The sequence below is a fragment of the Athene noctua genome, chromosome 8, assembly GCF_965140245.1.
Source record: "Athene noctua chromosome 8, bAthNoc1.hap1.1, whole genome shotgun sequence".
NCBI lineage: Eukaryota > Metazoa > Chordata > Aves > Strigiformes > Strigidae > Athene > Athene noctua.
Genome location: NC_134044.1, coordinates 5,095,429 through 5,108,192, shown reverse-complemented (window position 1 = coordinate 5,108,192; position 12,764 = coordinate 5,095,429). Strand labels below are relative to the sequence as shown.

Below are 12,764 nucleotides of genomic sequence, written 5' to 3'. Positions count from 1 at the left end.
GATAGATGAGCTACCCTGAGCAGATTCCCTGCAAAAAGGAGATTTTTTTTTTATTTAACACACTATCGTTCTTATCAAATTCAGTTCCCAGTCCCTGGGTGCCAAGGGCAGAGTGCCTCCCTGCTGTGACAAGGACTGCCCTCCAGCACAGAGGCTCCCTCTCCTTCCCAGAAGAGAGTTTCATCAGCAGGAATTCAGGCCCCACAGCAACACAGGCCCCTCAGCCAAGCTGAGGTGCTCCAATGAGTCTACAGGCTTATTTCTTCTCCCCTGTTTTCAGATAGCCAAGACCAACCTGTTCTTTATGCTGTTCTCAGGGTGAAGATGTCCTAGTCAGAAGCTCAGAACTCATCTATTCTGGGGAATTAGCCAAGATCTCCCACCCTCAAGCCAAGAGCCAACAGCGGATGTTCTTCCTCTTTGATCACCAGCTTGTCTGCTGCAAGAAGGTAACCTCACTAGCCAGGCACAAATGCATAAAGAATTTGAGTGAACCCCCTCTCTACCCTTAGTTTCCTTAATACTTACTGGCATCATTTGTGCTTCTGGCACAGATTTTTATGTGCATTCATTGCAGTCTTTCCTCTGCCGTCCTGGTGTGTTCTGTGCACCTGACCACAGCAGTAAGCTACAGGAACTAACTACGGGCCTAATTCTTACAGCAAGAGAGGAAAGCATTGCACTGCTGCTAGGGTTAGCGTAGGGGTTTATTGTATACAACTCAAGTACGAACATTGTCACCCATTTTCTCTTTTTCAACTGCACTTCTACGTGAGATTTATATCATATTCAGAAGGGAACTGCAGCTTCAGTGAAAAGCTGTGAGTCTTGACAGCCAGTTAGACCGTATTAACGTTGTATGTGAGTCATAAGTACAGCCCATGCTGTTTTTCATAACTTAAGTAATAAAGGAAATCTCCCTTCATAGAGCAAATGAAAAGTATCTTCCATTGGAATTTCAGAAATGAACGTGCCTTTTTTTTTTTTTTTTTTGCATAATCTATGACACAGAGGTAGCTCCAGGTAACTCAGGCATGAGCTCCTCACAGTTTTGTTACTGCTCTCAAATTTACTTTTCATTGTCAACACAAAAAACAAAAGCTAATTAGGATTTTTCTGTCCTTTCTAACTGGGACTGTAGGATTCAAATACTACTTTTCTGATAGGGGCTTAGTGCAGATTTGTAATAACACAAGCTTGCTTCTCCATCAGAGCTCTTCAGGGCTGCTGGCAGCCCAGAGCAGTAGTTGCCAGCCTAGTGTGACCCCACCACTAGAAGAAACCTTGCGATTCTCCTCACTGCCAATGGTGTCAATAGGAGCTTAGCACGCTGCAATTCCATAGATTCAAATCCACTATCAGATTTCTCTTACAGGACATACTCCATCATGTAAGAGGAAACAAATGTTTAAGGAAAGGACAGGACAGGAAACAGTAACGTCTGTATGAGTTTGTATGATCTCTCTTACAGGACCTTCTGCGCCGGGACATCTTGTATTATAAGAGCCGGATCAACATGGATGATATGGAAATACTGGATGTAGAAGATGGAAAAGACAAGGACTTCAATATCAGTGTGAAAAATGCATTTAAGTTGCACTGCCCAGACACTGAGGAAGTCCACATATTCTGTGCAAAAAAGCCTGAGCAGAAACAGCGTTGGCTGAAGGCATTTGAGAATGAAAGGAGACAGGTTCAGCTTGACCAAGAGACAGGTATGGAAAGAGTGATGCTGTGAGACAGGTATTTGGCCTCTTTTTTCTTTTCTTTCTTTTTTTTTTTAACCACTAGCCAATGCACAGGAGTGAAAGGGCAGGGAAACCAGTCCATGCTCCAGTCCAGCTCTGGGCTGCTGAACGGCACATTCTGAATGAATGTGTGCAACTGGAAAAAAACAAAAGGCAAACCACTGTGAGCAGACACTGCAGAATGTCCTCAGGGAGGGTGATGTGTCTTTAATGAGTTCAGGCAGGGCTGACAAAATAGTCAATACATTACATACAGCTTCCATTATTGTCCAGTACAGCAATGAGTGCCCAACTTGGCAGTATCTATACAAAACACGTTCAGTCAAGGGTTCTCACTGTGAGAGAGGGTTTTCATTCTTTTGTCCAAATCCTGCTTAATTCAGACTTTGTGATCTAATGAGATTTGAACCACAACTGGTCTGGACAGGCAGTGGGGGAGGGCAGGCAGTAAACCTTGCATGAGAGGTAGGGACGGTGGTGCGGTGCACGCTGGGGGGAGCAAAAGGGCCCCTTCCACATTTGGGAGTAGTTTTAGCTTGTGACCTCTCCCCTCAGGCATTTTCCTCCCCACATACTTCCCTTACTGTCTATGCCAGTGTCTTCCCATGAGATACAGAATGCTGACCTGCTGCTGACAAACTCTATTTTATCTTCAAGGTTTTTCAATCACAGAGGTGCAGAAGAAGCAGGCGATGCTGAATGCCAGCAAGCAGCACCATACTGGGAAGCCTAAGGGTGAGTCACACCTGAACATACAAATGCTGCTAGAACTGGGGGCGGGTGGTGGGTCTATATTTACTATATGGGAATAGTTTCAGTGAAGTGGCATTAACAAACTCTTGAGAGGGCCAGATGGTGAGCTGTGATGTGACAATCTGCAATGTGGCTCCTGGTAGATTCAGACAGCTGGAGTCAGGAAACTGTTCCTAACTCCAGGAGAGCTGCTTTGCATGTGAGTGCTGTGCCAGAAACCAGTTACACACAAGCCAGCAGCTTCTGTTTGAAGGCTAGTTCACATCCTCGCCCTAAAAGCCAGGCCCTTCAAGCAGTATGGCATTCCCTTTATGAAAGGCAAGATTGAGTTTTGTAGTAATCCCCATGATGCAGAGAGTCATAAAGGTCACTGCAGCAGGGACTATTCCTGCCCGGGCAATTGTGCCTGTGGGAGATGCTTTGAGACCTGCGATTCTGGCAGGATGCCATGGGGAGGTACCATGCTCATGGACAGAGCTGATTGATTGTTAAACCATTGTTAAAGAGACAAGGAAGATTTAGCAGCAGCCAGGGGAGCGTGAACTCAAGCAACCGTCCCCACAGCACTGTTAGCTGTAGATTCCTGGTACATCATTTCGTGCTGCCACCACCCCTCTTTATATCCAGAGGAAAGAAATGTCACTTGCTTTCCTCTGGACCCACAGAGAGGCAACCACTTCCTCTTGGTGGTACCAGCCAGCAGTTAAATCCTAGCCAAGTCTCCAGTAAGAAAGCTTGGCTAAACTCCAAAATAAGTCAGAAGTAAGATTTGGCTGCAAACAGACGGAAGTTTGGAAGGAGGCCAGACGTGTCAAACCGAGCAAAGCTGTGGGGGCAAAGCAAGAGAGGAGACCCCCCATGGCAGTGCTGGCTGCAGGCTAGGCACAACCATTACGACTCAGAAATCCAGCGCAGGACGTTATACCAGGCAACAGAGGCACATGCACAGCAGCTGCTTCTCCCAAAACAACCAAAGGCACCAGTTCAGTTTGTCACTAATGATGTGCTACAGCTATTTAGCCCTGCTGTCATAACACCTGTCAGTTCTGCTTCAGGTTTCTGGGACTTCCACAGCATCAACTCTAACCCTAAAAAGCTGTGCTGAAACAAAGGGTAACGCTACGGCAAACCCAGTTCACTCCCCCTTAACAGGGACTGGGCAAGGCAGCTGCACTCAGCTAACATGCTTCCCATCTCCTTCTCGTCACAGCTGTCACCAGGCCATACTATGACTTTCTGATGCGTCAGAAGCATCCCACCCTGCCTACTACGCTCCCTCAGCAGCAAGTCTTCATGCTGGCAGAGCCCAAGCGCAAGCCCTCGAACTTCTGGCAGAACATCAGCAGGCTGACGCCCTTCCGGAAATAAGGGCAGCCCCGTGTTTGTGCCTCAACCCCTTCTGAGAAAAAGCACTTTAACCGTCAGTCCTGGGAGGTGGAGCCCAGGTTCTTCCAATCCTTTGTTTACAGAGGATGGCACATGTGCTCCTGCCTTCCCTATTTATTTTGCAGACCAACTGACCACCCTGGCTCTGAGGTGACACGGGGTGTGTGCTTGCACACACGTGTGCATTTGTGCCAGTCCCATCGAGCCAGCCTTGCACAGTGCCCAAGAGGCAAACTTCCACGAAGAGATCACAGGAGTGAGCCTGACATGTTTCACCTGAAAAGATTCTGCTCATCAGCTGTACTTGGCCTCGCTCCTTCCCGCTGCGAACACTCCTGCTGCCTGGCAGCTGTCAGAGAGGGGAGGGCAGCCGATACACCTGCCAGCTCCGTGCCCACTGACATGCTCAGTCACTGACAGGACACATTTTCCATTGAGGGATAAACCCTTCTGCTCTCTGTCCACCCCCACTCCACACATTTCTCAGAGACATGATCCTCCTACACATGTCTAACTAATTTGGTTAGCCTTTGCAGGCACTCAGACAAGACAACAGTGAGTATTGCACTGTGACCTTTTCCTTTCCTTTAGGTTCAACACCACTGATGAACTATAGAGTATGTTAAACTGTGCCAATCAACCTGCAGCATGAGTAAAGTTCAAGAATCTCTATAGTGGGTTTGAGTTACATAAGTTAGAGAAAAATGTGCCTAATTAATACTGTACTCAATTCCTTAGATTCTCGTCTCCATCATTCTGCCATATTTCCTGGCCAATGAAAATGCTCATTGTTTGTAACGTGTTTATTTATGGTAAAAATCAGAACTGTGTATTTTGTAAGTCTGTAATTGTTCTTGTCAGATGTTGTTAACTTGATGCTTGTTTTGTCTGTTTTATTTTTTTTATTAAGAAAGGTCAATATTTACAAACCTAGCTCCCAGAAGTCAGAGTCTACAGTTCAACCCAAAAGACTAAAACCATGATTGTTATGCAAACTCCCACAGACCCTCAAAGCAAGGGGTATCACTACAGGTTTTTGACACCTTTAAAAAAAATGGAAAGCCACTTAAAAAAGGCCTAAATTTGACATTAAGAGCCTCACTTCAAGTACCCAAGTTTCAAACTGTGGCCAAAAATATTAATTTAAACCTTGGTTAGCAAAAAGAAAGATTTGCCTTACCATAGCGAGAGTTAGAAGCCATACTGACTGAATTCCCTAGCTTAGGAAACATCCTGTGACATTGGAAGACACTCACCTGCTCATTCCAACACTACACTAGTGTGAGTGAGCACTGTCTGCAGAGCTCAGAAATCCAGTGTTTGTTGATGCTGTAGCTGACCAAAGTCTGGTCATCCAGGGATATCTGAATTCAGTAGCATGTACAAAGTCATTCTTGCACTATTATCTTCCCCCCAGACCAGGGGCAACATTTAATTTCATAAAGAAACTTGTAAAAGTGACTCTCAGCCTGTGTTTGTCTCTGACATGTCTATCTGTGTGAACTTGTTTCTCTTCAAAGTCACTGTAGAGATTCTGCTCTTGCAGCTTAAAAAGCGACCACTGGTCAGCAGAAGCCATGCTGGAAGGCTACCCTCAGCAAAGCCATCTTTCGGGAAGCAGAAACCGTACAGCAGATGTGCTGGTCACTTAGAACAATCATAAAGGTTTAGCAAGTCACCAGCTCTCAGATTCCTGCTAGTTACTTAAATGGAAAACATGTCTAGGAAACATCAAAAAAAGCTGCAAGGGATGCTCAAGTCCACTTTGAGCAATAAGGAATTAAAGAGGAACAGCAAGTGCCAAGAAGTAAGAAACACACTTGAAAGAGAACTCAGCTTTTCCTCCTGTGTGTCATCACCAGCCAATATGGTCCTACAGAGTGGTGACCAAAAGCCAACAAAAACCTCCCCCTCAGGCAGAAGCACAAGAGATGTCTGCCCATGGCAGGTTTAGCACTTTCCCCCTCCCCCATGTCACCCCAAGCCACAGAGGAAAGTGGGGCTTACCAAGCTGGCAGTAGAGCCTTGAGATACTGCCTGAACCAGCACAGCTACAGGTCTGGGCTCTCATTTGTCAAAAAGGCCTCTCACGTGGCTTGCAGCAGTCAGGAAAACCAAGCTGGGGGACACTGCAGGAAGGGCCTTCAAACACCGGGAAAACAAGCAACCAACACAAAAACCCCCAACCAGCCTGCATTTGCACATTACAGCTGCATTATCAGCCTTGCAGTGCCTGTCCTTTCAACCCACACAGCCTCCATGAGCCCTGGCTAAGCTCCCCTCAGACGGCAGCTTGAGCTTTAGCAGCTAATGTGATCTTCTGACAGCCCAACCTAAGATACAGAACATTTGTTCTCTTCGTTTAAGAGGGCAGTGTGTCAATAACTTGGGGGGCTGGCAGAGGGGAACACCAGTGTCTATAAGAAGCCACTAAGATCAGCCTCCACTACTTCTTGCCAAGTACCAGAATTACCAGTGACACCTCACAGGCCCAGGCCAGGTTACCCGGCGCTCAGCATGCCACAATGTCTGGACATCCCCCCCTGCCCCAGTCTAAACACTAACAAGAGCTGCCTGTCCACAGCACAGCCTCTGCCAAACCCCACAGGCTGCAGCCACAGCATCTGCCCCGACCCCCTGGCAGGGGGAGCTCAAAAGCTCTACTGAGCTGACATGGCAAATGGTGTTCCTCAGTGCCAGGGGCTTTACCCGCCACCCCCTTCCCACAGCTACACCAATACCAGCATCATGCCCTTTTGCAAGAACAAACATTCACCCCTCCAACGAGCTTAAGCCTTTGCGCCCCCTGCTCCCCTTCAGGGAAACAAAGCCGTGCTTACTGCCAGACTCAGGCATAAGTTTAAGCCCAAGAAGCAGAGCAGAGGAAGGCTCCAGTGGGACACCACAGCATCCTCGGCAGCCAGCACCCTCGGTAACAGAAGGCAGTTGTCACTTTTGTGTTTACCCTTGGTGTCTGCACCCTCCTATCCTTATCCATGGTGTGTTTGTTTTGATTGGCCAGGAAGAAAAGCTGTTGGCACAGAAATGATCAATTTTTCTGATCTTATCAGTAAGCAGGGGGAGAATGCTGGTTTGGACCAGGGAAGCAGGGCTGGAAAGGGACCCTGGGATCCCCCACAACACACGCACACCCTCAAAGCAAGACCAACTGTGATGTTGCATCAGGTCTCTCATGGTCTCATCCAGTTGTGATCCAAGTGTACTCAAGGATACAGCTGCCCCCAAAACCTCTTTCGAGTCCCCATTCAATACCTCACTGCCCCCATTATGAAAAAAAGTTCTTAACATTTATTCAAAGTTTCCCTTGCTGCAACTTCCGATCGGTTTTTAATTTGTATGTTGCTTTATACACTCAGCTTTACATCTACACTAAAGTCACTCCAGTACAAATCTGGACCTATTCTACTGAATGAAGTGGGGTGACAGTGGAACAGCACCCTAAAGTGCAGCAGCTTTGAAGGGCAATAAACAATGGCCCTGCCCTTCCCTTGCTAAAACAGACATAAGAATTGGCTACTATTAGTTATCTGTGTAGCAATGCTCTGAACAGTAAGTATGCAACAAGCTGTTTAAATGATCAGATTATTTAGCACCTCTTCCAGAACTTACTTCATATCTGACCAGTGCACACAAACAATTTATAGGAAGATTTCTAAAAGTTACTCTCTTAAGTAAGTGCCAAAACAGAATTCTCTGGCCAAACAATATACCAGCCGATGAGAAGTTAGTTATTTTTAGTAGAGAAATATATTCTCTACTTGACTGCCTACAGGCACTCTTCCTGAAAAGTGTCTTCAGTTGGGATTCTAGTTTTGCAAGAAACATTTGGAGCTAGGATCTGATCCCCTCTGCAAGGCTGAAATCAGGTATAAAAGCTGATCACACTGAGAGGCAGAAGCTTTGTAACACAGTAGGTGGAGCTACACAGTGACATTGACAAACAGGTAAAGATCAGACTCACTTTGCTCAACATACCTACCCACGCACCGGCATGTCAACAGAGCACTTCGTAAATCGGAAGAGGATTTTTCATCAAGAAATGCCATAATTTATTTTCTACCTAGCCACAAAACCTATTACTTTCTGAACAAACTCTGTATCAGATCATGTGTAACTTCCATTAGTTTTAAATGATAAGACACTCAAAAGTCATCTCCTAAATTACTGATTAAATGGTAAAATGTACGTGTGTTAGACAGTGGTAACAGAACAACCAACACTGTATTTCCCTCCTCTTCACCCTGGCATCTGGATTTTGAATGAAGTTACTCACACCGTACTATTAGTTAAAAGTATCAGGGAGAACATGTGCGTAAGACACAAAGCATTCGTGTACACATTACACAGATTCACAGCGTCATCCTCTAAACTCATCATAAAGGGGTTTTCTGGCATATGAACAGCTCACGTACAGCTTCTGTCAAGCTGTCTGAGATTAATGGACAACACAATCTTACCAGATTCACAGGAAGAATCCATTTGAAACACGAATAAGCAGAGATGTGAGACTTCAGTACCCACTCTTCTGGAGATGAACCTTCTACATGGCCAGAAATGCAGATTTTCAGGCAAAACAAACTGAAGCTCCTGACATGAGTCTAAACAGCACCAATCATTCCAGACTTCAGGGCAGAAACTACCAAACTACTCAGAAAAATACTTCTGGCATTGAGTTACATAAAGAGGACCGTAAGACTTGTTCCTGAGGGTGTTTTTTTGTGTTTTGTTTTGTTTTAAGGGTTTTAGTTCTGTCTGTTCCCCTCCTTCTGTAGTTATCTGTTTAGGAAACTTCCTGTGAAAGACAGCCATGTCTCTTAATGAGTAAAATCTCCCCAGATTTCACTTGGACAAGTAAGACACAGACTTTTATAAGGCATGTGAACCAATCTGAAGAATGATTTGCTGAAGCTACCAGTAACGTGACAAGAACCAGTGGCTGCTAGATAATCTAGTTTCTGCTCTGACAAAGGAAAAAAAAGAAAAAATAGCTCTAGTTTGAACTGCTAGTTTGGAATAACTGAGTCAGAAAATGTGGGTGTATACACTAGACAAATGCCTATGCTTCAAGTTTTGATAGCATCAGAAGCAGTAAAAACTGTCATTGTACTAAATCAAAAAAACCCAAATAGATCAATTCCCAGAGCTAAAAGTTCCCATGAAGCAGCCCTTCGGTTCTTTTGTGTTTTGTCTGTTACCTGAAGGACAGTGGGGTGTAGGGTGGGGAGGAGCCCCGTTTCTGTCTGGCCTAGCCCATCGCCTCGCTGCTACACACTGCAGGTAACCCCAGCTGTCCAGGACACTGCTCTGCAAAACCAGCACATCAGCCTGTCACCCAGAAGCCCCCGATACGCTGACCACCTGCATCTGGGGGTCCAAAGAGCTCCTGAAAGCATCCAAAAGCCAGGGCTCCCTGCCAGAGATTGGGACAACTGAAAATTGAGGCATCCACAAGTAACAGACATTCCAAGAGAACCTCAGCTTCAGACTGAAAACGCTGCATTTCTTGGGATGCCAGAATGACAGAAACTAGCTTTTTTTAAGAAAAAGCCCTTTCATCTTTTGCAATATATGTCAAAATATCAGACTGGGTTCCTCCAGCTTTACTGCAGTGGAAGCTTATCTTTATGTAACAGCAGAATTAAATATATCAATCTTGCCACTGATTTTTAAATATCAGTTTTTTGAACAAATATTGTACCACTTGCTACACAAACTGTTTAAGAACTTTGTCAGCATCTGTGAGATGGTACAGCTTCCAGCAAGTGCTACTTTCTAATTTTACTGTTATTACTTCAACTGTTCTCAGTTCTCATGTCAAATTTCCCCATGTACCTGGCTAATGAGGGTTATGGCATTGCAATACCTGTTCGGACAGCTAACGTGGTAATACAAATAATTCCTATAGCTTTAAGAATGGAGCTGCTCACACTTCATTCAACTGCTGGAGCCTCAGCCTGTACCTGTTGCTACTCAAGTTTTCTACTAAACTTAGCAGGACTTGCCACTGCTACTGACAAGTAGCAGCACCACACTGGTATGATCATAATATCTCAACTATAATGTCCTGTACCAGCCTACCAGTAGAAAGTCCCTGTCCCCAGAGCTTCCTGCCTATGCAAAGCAGTAGGATCAGGTCTTCAGGTAAGTAATGGGTTAAAAAACTAAGAGCTTTGGTAATGGGTAGAATTAACTGAGAAATCTGAAGTGTTTTCAGAGGATTTTAACCCGCTGAAGGTGCAGTGTTGTTCATTTAGTTTGACGGTGCAGGGGAAGGAATCAATCTTCAAAGCAGCAGAAACTAATCAACACAACTTCTTTCAGAGCTAAGCTAGTGCAAGAAGGGAGTCCAAGACACGGCATGGCAGAAGCCAGAACACACCCCTGTATTTTTCTGCTGAGTGCCACACAGATGAGGGTGGGGTATCAGAGGATGGCCTACCACATGCTCAAGGACAGCAGCAACCTGGATTTCACTTGCCTTTACATCCACAGCCACACAGCTTCAGGCTCGCCAGAGGCCAAAGGGTGCTCCTCCTTCCCAGCCACGCAGCCATCACAGCTTGCCCTGCCTTGGGAGTAACACCTCACACCACACTTCATTTCTCACGTCTCGCACATTTTCTTAACAAGCTACATTACTAAAATCCCATGGCTTTGGCAGTGCTGGTGGTTTTAGGAAAAATACAGGCTGCTTGTTCTTTTTGCACAACACTCCTGTCCTTTTCCTCCCTGCAACTACGCCACTCTTCTCTGCACGTAGTGAGCTTTTCTTTTGCACAACTTTGCTACCAAAGCAGCTCCCTGTTTTACAACCTGTGCAAATGAAATACCTGTGATACGTAACCCAGACTTGTGTACCTTTGTGTGTGACTGTTTACATATACGTTTGTGAGATGGGAAATAAACAAGCTATCAACTTTACTTTTGTCTAATTCTGTAATCCTCCCATAAAACATTAACTGCTGAGTATATAAAACAAGCCTTTTTATCTGCCATAATCAAATGGAGCTATGTAACAGTATTCTGCTTAAGAGTTCCTTCTATCTTTCCACACTTGCTTCTTCCCCCTCTTCTTAGAAGTACCAGCCTGCCTGCACATCTATTACCTAGGCTTGATAATTTTTTTTTTTTCCTTTAACCTCCAGCAACCTGACACAATACACTTGATATCTAAATCACACCATCAAGAAAACCTCCTTACCTCCAGTTTAAGCCATGTTAGCATTCCTGCACTGAAAGGGCGTACAGCATTCGATCTCAACTGTAAAGTCCACATGATCACAATTCTTACAATGAGGCTGGTAAAAGCAAAACTGTGGGAAGGTGTGTTCCCCTTCCTCTTTCTGAAGCATTAATTTGTCCGCATATTGTGCCTCTCCCATCCAGAAAAGAACATGCTATTGTAAACTACAAAATATATTAATATAGCCCAAGAATGAAGGTCCAGTTGCACTAATTTAAACTGACAGTTGGGCTACTTGGCACCAAGTTTTTTATGTCAAGTTTGTGTTTGAAGTATCTTTTAGTCCCCCAGAGTCTACCGCTATAGGTTTCTCATACCCATGAGGCTCAAGAGTCTTCCCTGCAGGCCTGCCCTTCTCTCTGTAACAGACAATACAACTTCCTATAGCTGCCAAAGACCTCTTAACTGCTGTACAATCTTTTTAAAAAAATTTTTTAAGTAGTCACATGGACTCCATTCTATTCTGGATTATTAAAACAGGATAGCTGAAATAAAAATCCAGGAGAGCACTTAGCCTCCCACGCACAAGTCAAACATTTTATCCACATAATGCAGCAACACCTTCTACTGCAGCACTATGATATTTCCTACAATGGAAAATTACCATCTAAATAATAATCAATACATCACTCCCGATTCCTGGGGAGCTCACCAACAAACTATTTGTGTTACCTGACTTTGTCAGTGAGCCACAGAGTTTAGAATCTAAAGCAAGATGTTAGAAAAAGCAAACTTTTTGTCCACAATTAGAGGAAAGCTTGAAACTCAAAACTTCTTGCCCTATTTCTGAGAATCGTTTAGCAGTTACTTTTCTGGAAGGGGCTCTGGCTGTTACCAAGTGTTCAAAGATGCCTCTAAAATGAGGTGAGTTCTTCTCAACACATCTAGCCTTCACAGCAAATAACTAACAGCCACTCATCAGCACATAAGTGGGAGAGTAATATGCAAAATGAATCTGGGAGGAGGGAAAAATCAAACCATTTTAGTAGTTCCATAGATAGATTTAAAACAAACAAGAAAGAAGTCCCATATAAAGACTTAAGTTCTGCACCATGTTGTTATGACTGTCAGACACAGTACAGTAATTCTTGACAACAGACCACCACATGAACAACTACACCAGAATCCCTCTAAGACAAGAACAAACAGCATCGTTCTGAAGAACAGTATTTCCCCTTTATATCCTCCCAGATTCCAGCAACTCACTGGTTTGGGATTATGAATTTTCATCAGCTCCAGCGATCTGCAAAACAATCCCAAACCTATCTCCCTGACCAGCAATTAGCTCAAGATAAAACACAATGAAAAATCTGTCCATGGGATTCCTAGCGCTCGGCTACTATTTCAGAAGCTCAACTACTTGACTGAACAAAACACACCTGTAGCAATGATCTCAAAACCAAAATGCTATTTCTGCAGATCAATGCCGTTACTGACATTACACATTCCTCTTCCACATGCGTTGTTTTTCACAGGAACATTATGAGGTAAGTTATTGTTATTTTTGGAGACCTACAATAAATGGAAATAGCTGGTTAGTTGAAGCAGTATAGTCCTCTGTCGTTGTCGTTCCCCCCCCCAATATACATACTTCCATTTTAACATTAGTGTCA

At 44.5% G+C, this 12,764-nt stretch overlaps 1 protein-coding gene across 2 annotated transcripts in view; it reads left to right on the top strand.

Moving 5' to 3' along the window:
- ARHGEF4 (Rho guanine nucleotide exchange factor 4) overlaps positions 1-10,811 on the top strand; it is a 189,935-nt gene extending 179,124 nt beyond the window's left edge. For both annotated transcript variants that reach the window (XM_074912675.1, XM_074912677.1), the window contains 4 exons: positions 318-449; positions 1,472-1,715; positions 2,406-2,483; positions 3,712-10,811. In XM_074912675.1, the coding sequence (XP_074768776.1) occupies positions 318-449; positions 1,472-1,715; positions 2,406-2,483; positions 3,712-3,869 (612 nt within the window). In that variant the 3' untranslated portion in view covers positions 3,870-10,811. The remainder of the gene's footprint in view (positions 1-317; positions 450-1,471; positions 1,716-2,405; positions 2,484-3,711) is intronic.
- Positions 10,812-12,764: the final 1,953 nt, after the last annotated feature.